The sequence below is a fragment of the Cervus canadensis genome, chromosome 29 (genome assembly GCF_019320065.1).
Source record: "Cervus canadensis isolate Bull #8, Minnesota chromosome 29, ASM1932006v1, whole genome shotgun sequence".
NCBI classification, from domain to species: Eukaryota; Metazoa; Chordata; class Mammalia; order Artiodactyla; family Cervidae; genus Cervus; species Cervus canadensis.
The window spans coordinates 26839195-26857927 of NC_057414.1; the positions used below are offsets into that span (position 1 = coordinate 26839195).

The window sequence follows — 18733 nt, forward strand, 5'->3', positions numbered from 1 at the left end:
AGACCCCTTCCCTAGACCCCAGAGATGCCAAGATTTCGCTTCTTCTCTTTGTCCTAGCTAAGATGTGGTCAGCACAGTCCCCTGCCCACAGTTTCCACCCCTGAGGTTCTCTGTTCCACTCCTTTACTGATGTAACTCAGCTGCCTCTTAGCACCTCCCAGCAAAGACCCAGAGTAGGAGGAGAGGGTAGGAAAGTGAAGGGTCTGATCCAAATAGTAAATTGCCTTTAGTTACCCAAACCAGGGAAGCTGGCGCGGAAGCTAACCAAGCCACAAGGCTGAGAACCAGTCAGAGTGTGAATAAGCCAGGGAAGATCCAAGTGATAACTCACTCTCTTGCCTCTGGCTGGTAAAGATGTGCTGGTTGAATCCCAAGTCATACATCTTGTATTTATTTTACTGGCTTTGCTTGTGTTTTCCTAACCTTGCTAGATTTATTTTGGGGATGGAAGAAGGTCTGGAACAAGTTTTTATGTTGGAAATTCCCAAATATCCTTATTCAATGATGAGCACCGTGGTATGGATGGTTCCAAACCAGAGGTCATTGAAAAGTCATTTGCCATGAGTTTTATGGTGAGTGTCAATGGAGTGGCTGTCCCCAACTATTAAATTTACCTTCCAGAGACTTCCTTGGTGATCCAGTGACTAAGACTCCATTTTCCCAATGCAAGGGGCCTGGGATTGATCCCTGGTCAGGGAATTAGATCCCACATGCCTCAACTGAAGATCCTGCATGCCGCAGCTAACACCTGGCACAGTCAAAAAATAAATAAGTAGTTTTTTTTTTAAATTTTCAAGTTTGTCCCAGCTTTTCATAATCTCAGTGCTGGTTTACACCCTGGGAGAAAGGTTGGCTGGGAGGCTGGATCGAGGGGAGCTCAAGTTCGGAGCAGACTCAAGCTGAAGAGTCAGGCTTCAAGGATTCCTGGATGTGAACACAGGGCCAGACACATCTTATAAATAACGAGCCCACTGAAAAGCCATGCTTTCGTGCTAAGTCGCTTCAGTTGTTTCCGACTCTTTGCAACCCCGTGGACTGTATAGCCCATCAGGCTCCTCTGTCCATGGGATTCTCCAGGCAAGAATCCTGGGGTGGGTTGCCATGGGATCAAAGAGCCATGATGTGCTAACTCCTGATCCACCATCCTTTCCTCGGGTGCCCATGCTGCCTCTGTATGTCCGGATTTGGGTTGTTTTTATCTGCTCACCTGCTCATGTTCATTGAACCCCTGTGATTCCAGGAACACCTTGCCGCCCAGTTCTTGACCCGAGGTGGGGGTACAGTGTTTGTGGGTGAAGGAGGGCTGTGAGGAGGCTGTGTACCCACCTAGGGCACCTTGAGCAAGTGGTTTGGGTTTCTTAGCCTCAGTTCCTCGTTTGTACCCCAGGGAGCTGGAATACTCAGACTGTGAGGGCCCTTCCAGTTTCTAGGTTTCTGCAGGTCAGACAGCGTTATACTTGAGCTGTGCAAATGGAAAGGCTGAGAGTCCTGCTCAAAGAATAAACTTCACTGGCGGGGAGGCCCTCACAGATCCCAGAAAGGAAAAAGCGAGGCAGGAGCTGGCCCCTCCTCCCTTCCCCAAGGTCACAGCCGCAGAGGTGAGCCCAGTGGGGAAGCAAGGCCTCCTCCCCCACCCCACCCCATCAGAAGCCAGATGGGAGGTCCAGGCGTGGAGGAGGGGGAGCCAGACTCCAGTCCCACGACTGCTTATTTATAGCTTGATCTCCTCAGCCCTGGGCCGGACAGTCCAGGAGGGTAAAAAAGGCAGTTCTGGAGAAGATGCCAAGGGTGGGTAAGCAGCTGAATCAAGTGAGACTGTCCGTACCAACTGCCTCCACCTGCAAGGCTCAGCCAGCTCCTGGGAGCCAGGGTCCGGGAAGTGACGTGCCACAGCTGTCCCCCAGCCCCTGACATGTTTTCTTGGTCTGTGGCTCCAGGTTTGCAGTCACTGGCTCCAGGTTTTGCTCCAGACACACACTTCTTGCTCCACCCTCTTGATCTTCCTGCAGCTGATGGTCCAAGCTCGTCAGGTCCTAAAACCAAAGCTAGGGAGCTGGGGGCTTTCTTTTCCCCCCAACTTTCTTAACCACGGTCAGGTTCAGTCACATCTGACTCTTTGTGACTCCATAGACTGCATGCAGCACGCCAGGCTTCCTTATCTTTCACTGTCTCCCGGAGTTTGCTCACACTCATGCAACTGAGTCGATGATGCCTTCCAACCATCTCATCCTCTGTCACCTCCTTCTCCTCCTACCTTTAATCTTTCCCAGCATCAGGGTCTTTTCTAATGAGTTGGCTCTTCACATTAGGTGGCCAAAATATTGGAGCTTCAGCTTCAGCATCAGTCCTTCCAATGAATATTCAGGTTGATTTCCTTTAGGATTGACTGGTTTGATCACCTTGTTGTCCCTTTTCTTAACCATTTTCCTGTCTAAATCCTAAAAGCTTCAGGCCTGTGATTCCAGGCCTTGGGCATGGGAATGCCCATCCTAGCCAGCAGGTTACTGGTGTAAGTATTGTTTTCACAGGAAGAACTGTGGTTGGGGGGTGCTCAGTGACCCCAGTGGGTCTTCTCAGGCTCACTTACTTTCCCCCATCCATGCCTGCCTTGCTTTCTCCAAATGAAACCTAGAGACCCCAACCCCCACACCCAGTTCCTTCCTCACAAACCCTCCCTAGCGGAGCAGGGCGCCCAGTGGCCAAGGAGGGAGGCTTCACTGCCCCTTCCTGGAGGCCCTCAGCTGAGCCTGCTTCCTGTCCATCTATGTCAGAGTCTAAGCACTCTTTGCCCGGCTCTTAGGTGGCAATGATGAGGGTGCCAGAAAAAAAAAAAAAAGGCCCCCTTAGCTGCTTTGGATTGTCTGCAGGAAAGGGGCCAGCAGGTGACAGTGTGGGGAGTGAGCCTCCTCAGGGGGCTCTGTGCTGGGGGCCTAAGGGGGGCGGGAGGAGCCGATGAGATGTGCCCCCAGCTGAGGGAACGCTCCTATGGGATGCCCTGGAAGACGGGTGATGAAGAGGACAGGTGGCTATTTTTATTATTATTCAGCAAATATTTTAGTAGCCATGATACGGCAGATCTGAGCTAAGTACAGGTAGTACGTTGGAGGCTGATTTGTGTGGAGCTTTTTGTCATAAATGCTGTGATACGGGCACTGAGCAGCAAGGCTCTTGGTGGCAGGAGGCTTCTGGAGATAGCTGAGGGTGAAGGATGAGTGCGTGCTGAGCAGGTAAAGCCCGGTTCCCAGCCCTGGCTTGACATCCGAGTCACCCGGAGCTTTCAACATGCACTTTCCCCGCAGAGCCCTGGTCACACCCCTGACCAATTAAGTTAGAATGTCTGGGGATGGAACCCAGGCATCAATATTGGAGCTTCCACGGTGAAGCCAAGGCAGGCACCACTGGTGTGGGGGATAATTTCTGTCTCACGTTCGCAGGGGAGTGGAATAGGTCAGCGGATGACTCTTGTCGGTTGGTCGTTTGTAAGGCTGAGTCTCCTTATTCACACTTTCTAGGGAGAATCGCCTTTTGGCTTAGGGTCTGGGAGGAGCGGGAGGTGGGAAGGCAGGAAGTGGGAGGGGAGAGGAGGAATTTGGGGCTGTGGCAGCTAGGCGCTTAGTGACACTGTCACAAACCACGCCTCCCTTGCTGCCAGGACCTCCTGCAGAATTCCCCCAATTCCATGTCTGGAGTCTCCAATAACCCCCAGGGGATTGTGGTCCCAGCCTCAGCGCTCCAGCAGGGCAACATCGCCATGACAACCGTCAACTCACAAGTGGTGTCAGGTCTGTGCAGGGGATTCTGGGGAACACCCCTGGGAGGAGAGTGGGTGGCCCTGAGGGAATTCCAGGGTTGGTGGGGGGCAAGACACTGAACAAAGTGTCCTAGGATGTGGGAGGGGGTGCCCCCTGCCAAGGGAGGGGCTCCCAACTGAGTTTCTTGCCTAAAGTGTTCCGTAAGCTTACAGATCATTAGCAAGACCTGATGATGGTGGTTTGGAACAAATTTGGGTCGTAGTCTCATGAACCCCACCCTAAGACCCTTCCCCCCCAAACACACACAGAGACTCTCTTCTCTGCACCCCACCCCCTCCCACCCCTCCCCCACAGGGGTTGAAGGCCTCCAGAGTAGAGAGTGTTTACACATGAGTGCCAAGTGGATTGGGAGCCCTGCTTGCCCTCACTCCTACCCATCCCTATGGCAGGGGACCCCAAAACTGGTTGTCTCCTCAGGTGGAGCCTTATACCAGCCGGTTACCATGGTAACCTCCCAGGGTCAGGTGGTCACCCAGGCAATCCCCCAGGGAGCCATCCAGATCCAGAACACACAGGTGAGTGTGTGTGTGTGTGCAGTGCAGGTGTGTGCACATGTGCATGGTGTGGGGAGGGCTCCGTGCCCGGTCACCGTCTGCTAGGCGCTTTCCGCCACTAGCTCCCTCGCCTCCCATCACTTCCCAGAGACGTATCATCACCCCCATCTGACGGGCAAGAAGGTGGGCATTGAAAGGTTCTACCAGCTCCTGAGATCTCAGTGCCTCTCAGGGTCACGTGGAGGGATCCTACACTTGCCCCTCCTGCTCTGCACTCCACGCCAGTCTGTAGCTCAGTGGGGTGGAGGGCACACACAGAGGCCAGGCTGGGATGGGAAGATCTGAAGGCAGAGGCTGGAGAGCTGACGTTGGCTCCGCCATCTTGGATAGGTCAGGTGAGCCCTCTGAGCCTCTGAGTTCTTCTCCATAGAAGAGGGACTCACATCAGCTGCCCACGGCCCTACCAGCCTACAGAGCTGATGTGAGGGCTGACCGTGCTAACGGATAGGAAAGCCCTCCAAAAAAGCTCACGTACCCCAGAAATGCTAACAACCTCTGGATGGTTTACGGCGAACCTCTCTCCTATACCTTCTGCATGTGCCTGTTTCCTCTGTCTCCTCTCTCATCCCCCTACCCCTCCTCCCCTCTTCCTCCTTCTCCTCTTTCTCCTTCTTCCCTTCTCCCATTCCCTGAGGGGCTGGTGCCAGATGACAGGAGAGGTGACCTCCCCGGACCCTCAGAATGAGTTGGGACAGGGGATTGGCGGCGAGAGCCTGCCGTCTCTATGGCAACAGGTCCCTAGCTGCTGGCCCGCCAGGCTGCTGATGCTGATTTTTTCTCCACGTGCCCTGAAGGTTAACCTTGACCTCACCTCCCTCCTGGACAATGAGGATAAGAAGTCCAAGAACAAACGAGGAGTCTTGCCCAAGCATGCCACCAATATAATGCGTTCTTGGCTCTTCCAGCATCTCATGGTGAGTGTGTGTGTGTTGGGGTGTGGAGTTGCAGTGTGGGGTATGAATAAGCCCTGGGACACCAGCCCGTGATTCCCACATCTCCAGAGGGCTTGGCCTCAGAGAGAGGCTCTCCTGTAGGGATACCATCTTCCAGAGGCCAGGGTAGCGGGAGGCTTGAATGGGACCTAAAGCTGGAGATTCCTCCAGTGCTTGTGGCTACTGCCTCAAAAGAATATGACGTCCATGAGGGAATGGGGATGGACATGTTCTGAAGAGCGTAAAGCTGTGGGCAAGTGGACAGTGTTTCGTGAACAGAGTGGGATTCTGTGGGGCGGGGCTGTGGCTACTGCTCCTGGGGCAGCCACACTCACCCCTGTCCTCTCCCGTGGAAGAAAATGCTGATTCTCCAGTCAAACCCTCCTGTTTCCTGAGTCCTTGGTGCTGGGGGCAGAGCAGAGGGTGTGCATCCCTTTCCTTCTGATCAGAGCAGCCAGAGGAAGTGTGGACTGCCGAGCCATGGTTAAGCCCGCCCCTACCCCGGGGTGGGCAGCCCAGGCTGAAATCCTAGCATCAGATAGCCAGCTCAGCTCAGAGAGGTGGAGCAGTTGTTTTCTTGGGTCTCTTTCATGAGATGATGATGCAGCCTAAGCTTTATGGGGGACTTCTCTGATGGCCCAGTGGTTAAGGAACTGTGTTTCCAAGGCAGGTGGCTTAGGTTCAGTCTTTGGTCGGGGAACTAGTCCCACAGACCATGGGACGCAGCCAAAAAAATTTTTTTTCACTAAAAAAAAAAAAGAGTAATGTTTATAGGGGCTTCCCCAGTGGCCCAGCAGTTAAGACTCTGAGCTTCCACTGCAGGGGGCGTGGGTTTGTAAAGCGCCTGCTGTGTGCATCTAGCATGACGGTGGCTGTGTTTGTGTGCACGGTAAGTTGCAACAGATAAGCCTTGGGTTGAGTATCAGGAGTGACTTCAAAACTGTGTCCTTCTTGCATCATACAAGGGTTGGAGCAATAAAGCTGGTGACTCTGTCTGGGCTGTGTGTGTGTGTGTATGTGTGTCTGGGATGGGGAGGCAGAATCTTCAAGCACAGGCAGGCTCCCGGTGGTCTGCAAGCTCTTGGCCTGGCATGGCAGTAATAGACACACAGACAGAAGATAAATACCAGGCTTAGGGCTGTAGACATATTGGCTGGCAAAGTGTGGAGAAGAACCAGAAGTTAGGGAGGCTCTTTGTTCAGAGAGAAGAGAAAGTCAGTGGATCTTGGGAACTAATTAATTAATCATCAGCCCTTTATTTGAAATGGGAGAGCCTCCAAAAGCCATGGAGCCAAGGCCCAGGATTTGGGGATCTTTGGCCACCTGATGCGAAGAGCTGACTCATTTGAAAAGACCCTGATGCTGGGAAAGATTGAGGGCAGGAGGAGAAGGGGATGACAGAGGATGAGATGGTTGGATGGCTTCACCAACTCAACAGACATGAGTTTGGGTAAACTCCGGGAGTTGGTGATGGACAGGGAGGCCTGGCATGCAGCAGTCCATGAGGTCCCAAAGAGTCAGACACGACCGAGTGACTGAACTGAACTGAACTGAGGATCCCTGCCCCGGAAGCGGGGGGCCTGCCCACCCAGCAGATGGCCAGCATCGCTCTGTGGTGCTGGATACGACCAGAGCTCTGCATCTACCACCAGTAGCCACATCCTCCCCCAGACTCTGGGGACTTGGGGTCGCCCCAGCACTTTGCTGAGGAAGCCCATTTGAAAGCACCACCTTGGGCACAGACGATAACCAAGTTTGGAGAGAAGGAGCTGGAAGGCTGAAGGTTAAGGTGAGGAGAGGAGGTTGGAGAGATGCCTGGAGCCTAGTGAAGAAGCCAGGGAGCCAGGGCCAGGCCCAGCCTCTTCCTCTAACTCAGGACCTAGAGCTCGTGGTGGGGGTGCCCAGGTCCCCTGCCTGCTGTCTTTTCCACGCGGGCAGAGAGCAGAGGGCTGTGGTGGCCCTGAGACCCCGGAGTCTGTGCTGAGCTCCAGCTCCCCCACCTCCCCGGGGAAGAGGGCTTCTGTCGGGGAGGTTTTATGTCCATGTGCTGACCTATCACACCCATGTCTGCAGCACCCAGGCTACCCCCCGGCCATAGCAGGAGCCCCCTGTGTCAAGCTGTGAGAATGTGTAGGGCAGTGGGGATGGTGGGAACATGTAGGCTTTTGGGGCAACCAAACCTGGCTTCGTATCTAGGCTTTCCGTCAATCCTCTGCAGTCTGGCCACACTCATCTCTTGTGGAGATCATGATGCAGGAATGAAATGAGTGCGGAGGCCCTGGTGTCCTGGGTCTTAAAAAGTGTTAGCTGACTTCTCTCCCCTGTCCCCAGCCCCCAGTGCATTTTTGAAGACTGTGAACACATCTACAACTTTGCTTTTCAGGGGAGAAAACGCAAGTGTAGTAGGGAGAGGAGGCTGCAAGACAAGTCCCCACCCCACTGCCCAGGAGCCCAGCATCCAGGCCAGCACCCCCACTGATTCCCATCACCTCAGCTGCCTCCCACCCCCAAATGGCAGCTCCCCCACCCGCCGAGTTAAGCCTTCAGCCTGAGACAGAAGGTCACAGCATCCATCCCTCCTGGCTGTGCCTGCCCGCTGACCTTGGACTTCAGGTCAATGTCCTGCCTCTCACCCCTTCCTGCCCAGCCCCTTCCATAGCTCAGGGTCCTTGCCTTCCACTCCACGGCCATCTCCAGCCAGACAGGGGAGAGAGAGCAGAGCAGCTGAGCGCAAAACAGAGGGGAAGGAAGGCCCCAGGTCAGAGCTGCAGAAGGACCTGGGACGATGGGGGGCACCTGCTGAGCTGCTAGAGTGAGGTTGTCACCCGCCCCAGGCCCTCTGCAGCTCAGAGTGCACTCAGAGTGGACACTGTGGATAAAGCACTTGACATTGGCAAGTCCTCCCCCCAGAGGTCATGGAGACAGGACAAGGGAGTGACCCTTCTGCCTTTAAAGTCAGAACTCAGAACTTCTGGATGAGGGGGAGGAAGAGGGTGGGGAGAAGTCTGGGCTCTAGTAACTCAGCATGCAAGCTGTCCTCTTCAGGCCCAAGGCTGGCTCTGCTGATACAGGCCGACACACAGCCCCCGCTAAACACCAGCTCAGGAAAGGCACTGTGAAAGCTCTTGGTCACAGGGCACAGTGAAAAGAAGACAGGCTTTGAAGCCAGACAGACAGAGGTGTGAATTGAGGCCCTTCCACTAGCTGTGCAATCATTCTATTTCTTTGAAAAAGGAGATAGTAACTCATTTCCCACAGTTGTGAAGATTAAATGAAATAACATATATAAAGAGCCATGCCTGACACACAATCGCACTTAAGAAATGTGAGTTCTCTTTGAAAAAAAAAAAAGAAATGTGAGTTCTCTCTGAACTTTCTAGAAGAGTAGACCATGAGCAGGGTTTTTAGGCTAAGACTCAACATTTGTGAAAGTTATTTAGAGGTAGCTGACTGATCTGTTCTCATCTGTGATGCCTACTGGTTCTCACTTGATCCTAAAAATGCATTGACTAACTCTGTTACTTACTTGTTCGGTATATATATCTGTGGGTCCAGTCTACATGTTTCATGTCTGACTCAGTAGTAAATTCCTCAAGAATAGGGATCATATATGATACCTCTTCTATGGGCCCCAAAGCATTGATCGATCCCAAAGTGTGTATCTTACGGGATATTATAGGTGTTGCTCCCAAGAAAGGGTAGCGTGATGAAATAGGTTTAGGAAAATCTGGGTTATACGAAGTTTAGCTTATTTCTTTACCCTTAGTGTACTAGAGGGCTTCATGAATTTGCAAGAGAGGGCATGGCTTGAAGCTTTCCCCAGACATTTGATCACTCTGAGTCATACTCGTTTTCATTGTCGCTTTGAGGAACAACTCTATACAGTTGCTGGGGAATACGGCTCTGTGGCAATGTTGTGCTAGGCTCATAGTAGCTGCCCAGTTTTAGGAAGGAAGGATAGAAAAGGTATGAATAAGGGCAGATCTCAATATCAGTAGGTGTTCTCATATCCAATGCAAGACAACTAATTTGTTGATTGGTTATTTGGAAAGTTTGTTGAAGAAAGGAACAATCATTACATAGATACATTTTCATTTTCATTTTATTTGATTGAAGTATGGTTGATTTACAATGTTGTTAATTTCTGCTGTACAACAGAGTGATTCAGTTATACATATATTTATTCTTTTTCATATTCTTTCCCACTGTCGTTTACAGGATATTGAATATAGTTCCCTGTGCCATACAGTGCGACCTTGTTGTTTATCCATTCGATGTTTGCCTCTGCTGATTCCAAACTCCCAACCCATCCCTCCTGCATCCCCACTTCCCCTTGGCAACCACAAGTATGTCCTCTAGGTCGGCGAGTCTGCTTCTGTTTTGTAGACAAGTTCATTTGTGTCCTATTTTAGATTCCATGTATAAATGATATCACATGGTATTTGTCTCTCTCTGACTTACTTTACTCAGTATGACAATCTCTGGGTCCAACCATGCTGCTACAGATGGCGTTATTTCATTTTTATGGCTAAGTAGTATTCCACTGTGGGCTTCCCAGGTGAGTTACTGGTAAATAACTCACCTGTCAGTGTAGGAGATGCAGGAGATGTGGGTTCAATCCCTGGGTTGGGAAGATCCCCTGGAGGAGGAAATGGCAGCCTGCTCCAGTATTCTTGCCTGGGAAATCCCATGGACACAGGAGCCTGGGGAGGTACAGTCCATGGGGTCACAAAGAGACATCACTGAGCACACATGCATGCAAGGCAAGGAAAGATACATTTTACTTTGATTTAAAAGACATATAATATATTTGTTTGCTAATGTTTTGATATAGGAACAAAGTCATTTTCTGATTGAAGTCTGTCATTTTATTTGCACATATTTATCCTATAATACAGCGTCTATAAATTTTACCTTTATTTAAAATGGAATAAGAACTTTGGCTTTGGGGAAGTAACCTGACTGTAGGGTCTTTTTAGATTTTTACTGTATATCTCAGTCTCTTTCACTTGTCTCACCTGATCTCACTTTTAAGCGAATTTGACTCTGGAGTCTTTCCAAAGCACTCCACTTAGTTTTCCTAGCAACAACTCTTGCTTTTTGCACTCATATTTCATGGTTTACAGAATAGTTAATTAAGTTCCATAATTACAGTAACACACAGAAGTAGCATAAACTAGTCAATGCAAAACTGCTGTCTTCCTGATAAGCAGATAAATTGGCTAATAAACATTCTACAAAGTAAGCTATTCATCCTAAGCTTTCAGGATGTAAACAGCAGTTCTAATGGTTGACAGCAGAAAGGGAGAGCATGGTATAACATGCAGACTTGTTTAATAGATATCAATTAGAACTTCTTCTGTAGGTGCTGGTTTTCTGTTTTCTTCTCTCCTTCAGGCAGAAGTTAGTATTCTTTCATTCCTTTCACCCTGTGTCCGAGACTTCTTGTCCTTTCCACTGTGCTGTGGCACTTGCAACTCCAGAAATATGTTCAGATGACAGCGTGCTCCTGAGATAGAGGCTCAACCCCCGAGCCTTTTTGCTGTTAGGCTGCTGTGAGATTGGGATGGTTCCATCCATTGGTTCCTTGCTTCTGGGTCCCCAAAGAATCCCGTGAGATTTTCTTGCTATTGCATTTTGGCTGAAAGCAGCTAAATTCCTGCTAGAAGCAATCATTCCATTGCAAATTCAGATCCGGTGAGAAACCCTGGCAGAGGGTGCCCTCTGTGGAGGAGGGAGGGAGGGGTGCTGCTCTTCCCAGCCTCCCCAGTCCCCACTTCTGCCCTCATCCCCTCTGGTCCAGATCACAGCTTCCCCCCACCATCCTTCCGCATTTCCATCAAAAATGTGACAGCTCTCTGCTGCTGCCATCCAGGCACAGGAGCCACTTTACAGAATGTTTTGTGTAATCCTAGAGAGGAAACCTCCAGGGGAGGATCCTGGAGAGGAAGCCAAGCCCCAGCGGCCCCACCACCACCAAAGGAGCCCCCCTACCCCAGTAGCCTCTGCAGCTTGCCGGGTGCGGGCCAAGCTTCTCTCTGCGTCGTCTCATTTCACCTGCCCAGCCAGCCTAGGATGTAGTACTGCTACCATCCTCCTTTTACCAATTACAAAACCAGGCTACAAAAGGTGACCGCACTTGAAACCAGGTCTGCGTGGCTCTAGTTTCTTCCCACTAGGATGTACCGCCTCTCCACTGGCTCAAGAAATAGCAGCATCTCTTGGCTCCCACACAAAGTCTGGGTAAAGTAAAGTGAGTGAAGTCGTTCAGTCGTGTCCAGCTCTTTGCAACCCCATGGACTGGAGGAGCCTGCCATGCTCCTCTAGTCCATGGGATGTTCCAGGCAAGAGTCCTGGAGTGGGTTGCTGTTTCCTTCTCCAGCGGATCTTCCTGACCCAGGGATCGAACCCGGGGCTCCTGCATTGTAGGCAGATGCTTTACCATCTGAGCCGCCAGGGCAGTCAAAGGGGAGCTAAAGTAAATGGGGACCCCAACTCTCAGTCGAGGTGCAGAGCCCCATCCTGGAACAGGTGTGGGGTTTGTTAGCCCGACTCTAGTTTCCAGATACAGTGAGGCTGCCTGACTATCTCATCCGTTCCTCTTCCTTTGGCCTCCACATTCACCAGCCTGGCATACATCTCGCCAGGGTTGCCCTCTGCTTGCTGCCACCTCGGCCCCACCCCACGGAGCTGACGACCTTGCTCCAGGGCCCTCAGATACACTTGGCTACAGTCACAAAAACTGAATGCACTAAAGCGCCAAGGGCCTTCTCTGCTTGATTCTTTTGGTATTGAAATGTAATTACCATAAAATCCACTCTTTTTAGCTGTACAGTTCAGAGGCCTTAGGTATATTTACAAAATTGTGTAATCATCACCACTGTCTAATTCCAGAACATTTCATCATCCTGGAAAGAAACCCTGTACCCATTAGCCATCACTTGCCCACCCCTAGAAGCCAGTGGTCTACTTTCTGTCTCGAGGGGTTTGCCGATTCCAGATATTTCACATGAATGGAATTGTATGATATGGAATCTTTCGTGATTGGCTTCTTTCACTTAGCATGATGTTTTCAGGGTTCACCCTCTTGTAATATATGGCAGTGCTTCATTTCTGTGTATGAATATCCCATTGTGTAGATAGACCACATTTTGTTTATCCATTCATCACTTTATGAACATTTGGGTTTCACCTTCTTGGCTGTGAGTGATGCTGCTACACACATCGGTGTATACCTCATGATTCTTGTCTCTGAGACTCTTTGTCTGGTTCCCAGCTGTTCTCACCCGCAGGGCTGGAGCCTCACATGCTGGGCTCATCCCTACTGGAGGTCGCCCAGGTACAGCATGTGCCCTGCACGCAGGCTCCCGGCCAAGGAGGACTTGTGAAGGAGAGAGTCAGTCGGTTGCCTCTGCACCTCAGTGTTGCCGTCAGTTACTCAGCAAACATCCTTGCCTGCTTCCCTGTGCCTAGCGTGGCATTAAGTCTAAAGGAAGAGGGCATCTACCCCTGTCAGACACCCACCTACAGGCTGCATCGACAGCTGACTTAGAATGGTGGTGCCTCTTACAGCATATAAAACAGTTTATGCAAAAGGCATGCTACTTGGAGACAAGATCTGGATTTAAGTCTCACTGACCCCTCAGTGGTAAAGAATTTTACCACGTGGCTCAGTGGTCGGCCTGTCAGGCAGGAGACCCGGGTTTGATCCCTGGGTCAGGGAAGATCCCCTGGAGGAGGAAATGGCAACCCACTCCAGTATTCTTGCCTGGGAAACCCCATGAACAGAGGAGCCTGGCCGGCTCCAGTCCACGGGGTCACAAATAGTCGGACACGACTGAGCATGCTCGCACGCACACGTGCCCCCTGTACCTAGCCAGCAGAACTGCAGTGAATTACTTGACCTCATCAAGCCTCAGTTTCCTCTGCTGTAAAATGGGAGCTACAATAGCCAGCTCGTAGTACTGTTGTGAGGATAGAATAAGATGATGGATGCGGAGGTCCTTCGTCCTGAAACAGACACAGCTGCTGCTACAAATACGTGCAGTCTACCTCTGAAAGGCCCCATAATCCGCTCTGCCTTGGAAAACTCAGAGAGAAACCTCGACACTTCTAGGGAAACTGTGGAGTTAAAAAACATCAAAAAGCAAGAAAATAGCTTAGGGAGGCTGAACCATTCTTGCTCCAGCATATATTATCTACTACTTTTTCCTTTAATTTCATCACCTTATCTGAAATCTCACTCATCAGAGAAGCATTTAAAATTATCCTATCCCTGTCAGAATGCCCACAGTGAGGCCATCACTCCTTCATAGCTTAGGTATGAATTAGTCCAAAAGGTTGGTTTTCTACACCCACTCCACTAGGATCAGATTCAGGGAAAGAGAGCCAGTGTTTATTCGTGGTGGAAGATGAAAATCAGAGCATCTGTAAGCACAGCATTTTGAGGAGGTAGGCCAGAATGGGGTGCCAGAGGAAAGGCTCCTAGCAATTGTCTTCAACCTCTCCTGACCCTTTTGAGAATCTGATGAAAGCTTTATCTTCATCATCATGAACATCACTGCGGGGGATTTGACCGTAAAGTCCTAAAGGCTGGAAGCCTCCGATTCAGGAAGCAGATGGGAGGATAACATAAGGATCCAGGGATTTGTCACAGGAGGGACTGGGAAGAGTCAATGGAGCGCAAAAAGGGAGAAGCTGAGTAAGTCTATGTTCACCAGTCTCAGCGTTTACCTGGGTCTAGTTCTGTTTCCTGAAAGCAGAGGAAGATCTCTCATTTTTTCTTCCTGAATCCTGGGGGCATCTCTCTACCAGAACACAGATCTTCAACCAAATCGGTCTTTAAGGCTAGCCCAGAAAACTACCTATTTAAAAAAACTTGTTTCTAAGGAGAAAGGTGATCTAAGTTCCAAATAATGCATCTGTCCACTAATACCTGAGCTTCAGGTGAGAGAGGTGATTTCAGCACTCCTAGGACTGGTCATTTAATTGAGGGAATAAATCATATACATCCTCTGAATGGTCAGCCCATGATGGAACCAAGCGCTCTCACACAAACACTCTTGCAGGGGGTTGGCAACTCAATAGAGGGGAGGGGGTTTGCCCATCTTGCTGGCCAGACATGTCCAGCATAGTGTATCCAGGACTGGGCATCAGATTCCAAAAGGTCCTTTGACAAGTCATGTCCAGAGAAGGGCAGCCAGGATGGGGACACATCTGTTCAGGTTACTCCTACAGGAAGCACGTCACATGATAAGGGCTGAGGGCTGGAGAGTGTTGGTCTGTGGGCCCTTTGGGGCAGCCTGTGCAGCAGAAAGAAAGACTGCGGAGGCAGACAGACCTGAGATTGAGCCCTGCTCCATTTTTACTTACTATATGACCTTGAGTGGGTCAATTAACTTCTCTAATGTCAATTTCCTTTTCATAAAGTGAAGGCAATAATACGTATGTATGGTGAAGATCAATAATACGTTAAAAAACTCAGTGGCTTACAGAGGTGACGTGGACATGGTTAAAGATATAGGAGGAAGAAAAAGATGCAGGGGTTTGGACGTCCCTGGTGGTCCAGAGGTTAAGTATCCGCCTGCCAATGCAGGAAATATGGGCTCAGTCCTTGGTCCGGGAAGATTCCACATGCTGCAGGGCAACTGAGCCCAAGAGCCACAACTACTGAGCCTGTGTGCTGCAATTAATGAAACCCACACACCTAAAGCTTGTGCTCGGCAACAAGAGAAGCCACTGCAATGGGAAGCCCTTGCACGGCAACTAGAGAAAGCCTGCACACAGCAATGATGACCAAAGGCAGCGGGGAAAAAAAGGGACACAGGGAGTGTGGGTCCCGACTCAGCCACGTACACCTGTGTAAACTGGAGCCAGTTTTTAACCCTCTGGGCTGAGTTTTCTCGTGTATAAAATGGGAATAATGATGCTTACTTCATAGATGCCTTGAGATTCAATCAGAATACATGTCAAGTACTCTTACAGGGTACTCTATGCTCTCTAAGTGTTCAGAGTTCTCCAAAAAGCTGTCCGCTTCCAGGAAGTGGCGGCAAGCCCTGTTAGGAGGTGAGGGCAGGTGCTTCAGACCCTGTGTGGCTCTGGAAGACAGTCTCTGCTCTCTGGTTGGACAATAGAGAGGCAGATGAGTTCAACAGAGAAATCCCTGGTCGGGGAACTAAGATCTCACATGCCACATGGTGCTGCCAAACACTAAAAAATAAAAATAAAATAAAGATTCCACCTGAAAATGGCCAGGGGAGATGTACACCTCCATAGCATCCCCCAAGGAGCCTGAAGGCAGGTTAGCAGAAAATGCCCCATCATATACCCAGGGGCTGGTGCAGTCCCAGCGTCAGGGAAATAAACCTATTTGAAAAGAAAGCACATTTGTACATGCGCACAGGGGCTGCTGGGGGGTCTTGCCCTCAGAAAAACAAGCTGTGGCTTTCCCGGAGAGAGAGCTGCTTGCGCTGAGCAGCAGGTTTATTTTATGTTACTGATTTACTTAACAAACACTCATGGAGTGCGCTAGGCTTCCCAGGTGGCTCAGTGGTAAAGAATCCACCTGTCAAACAGGAGACGTGGGTTCGATCCTTGGGTCGGGCAGATCCCCTGGAGGGAAAAATGGCAACCCGCTCCAGTATCTTTGCCTGGGAAATCCCATGGACAGAGGATCTTGGCAGGCTACAGTTCAAGGGGTCACAGAGCGTCGGACGTGACTTAGAGTCTAAACAGCAGCAACGCGGAGCACTCCAGGCACCCTTCTAAGCACCTTTCAAATATTAACACGTTGATTGCTATTAAACAACCTTTGGAAGGTGTATTTGCTCTCCCCGCTTTACAGAAGAGGAAGCTGACACGAGAGCCCAGGGTCTCGAGCTGGTGAGAGACCAGGGTTCAAAGCCGGGCAGTCTGATTCTAGAGCCCCTGTTCTTTTTCTTCTTTGGGGTGCCCCAGGGCTTAGTTGTGGCATGCAGCATCTTTAGTTGCGGCACACAGACTCTTGGGGCTTGCGGGATCTAGTTCCCTGACCCGGGATCCAACCCAGGCCCCCCTGCGCTGTACCTCCAGGGAAGTCCCTAGAGGCCCTCTTCTTTGTCCTTGCCTACTGCTACAATGCTGCCTCCAAGACCCTTCTAGAGAAGAAGCCAGTGTGGTCAGTGGACTCCTAAGGACCCCCTTCTCCTTCTCATCCCCCCCCAAATATGTTTGAAACCATCAGTTGTAAGAACAGCACTGTTAATAAGCAGCTGGCCCGGGGAGCCTGAATCACAGACGCCCCCCACCCCCATCCCACTCATCTTCACACCCACAGACACGCACAAAGGCAATGGTGACAGGTACCACTTACCCCCAGGATCCTATGATCATTCAACGAAGATGTACTGAAGACTTGGCTCAAACCTGGCATTTTCCTCAGCACCGATGAGGTGGGGGTGAAAAGAACGGTGTGGACCCTTTTCTCAAAAACTGCAGCCTGTCTGGTTGGGGTGAAAAACAGATCATCCGTGTAGTGTGTGGAATTCTGGATAGGGTGAGGGCTCAGACCTCATGGCAGTGGGCGGGGTGGGGAGGGGGTGATGTTCCAAATGGATTTAAGGGGCTGGGCGTAGGTTAAGGACCAAAATTTTACTACTCTGTGGAGGATCGATTGAAATAGAAGCCAGGAGGGAGGGTGAAGAACAGGAAGGGCTTCCCAGGTGGCTCAGTGGTAAAGAATCCGCCTGCCAATGCAGGAGACGAGGGTTCGATCCCTGGATCAGGAAGATCCCCTGAAGAAGGAAATGGCAACTCACTCCAGTATTCTTGCCTGGAGAATTCCATGGACTGAGGAGCCTGGCAGGCTATGGTCCATGGGGCCGCACAGAGTCGGACACAACTTAGTGACTGGAGGAACAAATGAAGAGCAGTAAGGCGGTAGATTATGACAACGAAAAACTATATAGCAATGAACATGAAGGTGATTGCTACATAGAACAACCATGGAAGGATCTCACAACTATACTATGGAGTGAAATGCTACAAGCTGCTAAGTTGCTTCAGTCGTGTCCGACTGTGTGTGACCCCATAGACAGCAGCCCTCCAGGCTCCTCCGTCCCTGGGATTCTCCAGGCAAGAATACTGGAGTGGTTTGCCATTTCCTTCTCCAATGCACGAAAGTGAAAAGTGGAAGTGAAGTCACTCAGTCATGTCCGACTCTTTGCGACCCCGTGGACTGCAGCCTACCAGGCTCCTCCGTCCATGGGATTTCCCAGGCAAGAGTACTGGAGTGGGTTTCCATTGCTTTCTCCATACTACATGCTATATGATTGCTTTTATATAGGATCCAAAAACTAAGCAAAACTAAACCATATTGATTAAGAATGTAACATAGATTGTAAAAGTATAAAGAAAAGCAAAAAAAGGAATTACAAGGAACATCGGGTTATGTTGGGGGAGGATATCTTTGGAAGTGGTGATTGGCAGGGGACAGAAAAGGGGCTTCTGGGGTACCAGTAGAAATCTCTTTTGTTGACCTGGGTGATGGTCACATGGGTGTTGGTGACGCTACACCAGGCTATGTGTCCCTCAGTCCTCTGTGATTTTCTGTGTGTTCAGTCACTCAGCCATGTCCGACTCTTTGCAATCCCATGAACTGTAACCCACCAGGCTCCTCTGTCCATGAAATTTTTCAGACAAGAATACTGGAGCGGGTTGCCACTTCCTCCTCCAGGGGATCTTCCCAACCCAAGGATCAAACCCGCATCTCTTGTCTCCTGCATTGGCAGGCGGGTTCTTTACCACTGAGCCACCTGGGAAGCTGCCATGCTTGCCTGTGTCTGCACAGTTGTAAGTGGGGAGGTGAGTGGAAAAGAGAAAGGAATGGAAAAGTGGGACGTCTGAGTCGGGACAGCTGTAGCAGGAAAGGGAGGGTCCCTGGGTACCTTCTGTACCCCTCTCCATTCTAAACTGCTCGTCTCTCCTGCTTTAGCGTCTCTGAGGTCAGGGTGTGCCTTGCCATCAATGGCATCTTCTGTGTGATGCAGTGTGGCTGTTGCAGGGCCCCTCACCATCCCAGCTGCCTCCCTCTGGCTGATTTCTGGCCCTGCTAGAGCAGTGGCCACATTAGGAAGTTTTGTAGCCACAACAGGCTACATGCACACAGTTGACCAGGGAGAAGGGAAGGAGGGTGAGGCTGACCCCAGTGTGGGAAAGTGGGCCAGGATGGCAGCTTCAAGCTCTGCTCCAGTGGCAGCTCCATCTCACACCTGCAGGCTGCTGCTTCCAATGCACCATGTCCCTCAGGGATCTGGCCAGCCTCCTGCTTGTCTGCCTGGGTGAGGAGGTGGGTGCTCCCTATTGGGTGGGCTTTGAATGAAAGAAGTGGCCAAGGGCCCAGGTACCAGCCTGGTTTAGCTACTTTCAGACCCAGGACCCTAGGGGGAAACCCGTGGTT

At 50.7% G+C, this 18733-nt stretch overlaps 1 protein-coding gene across 2 annotated transcripts in view; it reads left to right on the forward strand.

The window, feature by feature from the left end:
* The window catches only part of PKNOX2 (PBX/knotted 1 homeobox 2), a 289557-nt gene that overhangs the window by 262229 nt on the left and 8595 nt on the right, over window positions 1-18733 (forward strand). For both annotated transcript variants that reach the window (XM_043451879.1, XM_043451881.1), the window contains 3 exons: window positions 3653-3782; window positions 4230-4327; window positions 5161-5280. In XM_043451879.1, coding sequence (XP_043307814.1) covers window positions 3653-3782; window positions 4230-4327; window positions 5161-5280 — 348 coding nt within the window. The remainder of the gene's footprint in view (window positions 1-3652; window positions 3783-4229; window positions 4328-5160; window positions 5281-18733) is intronic.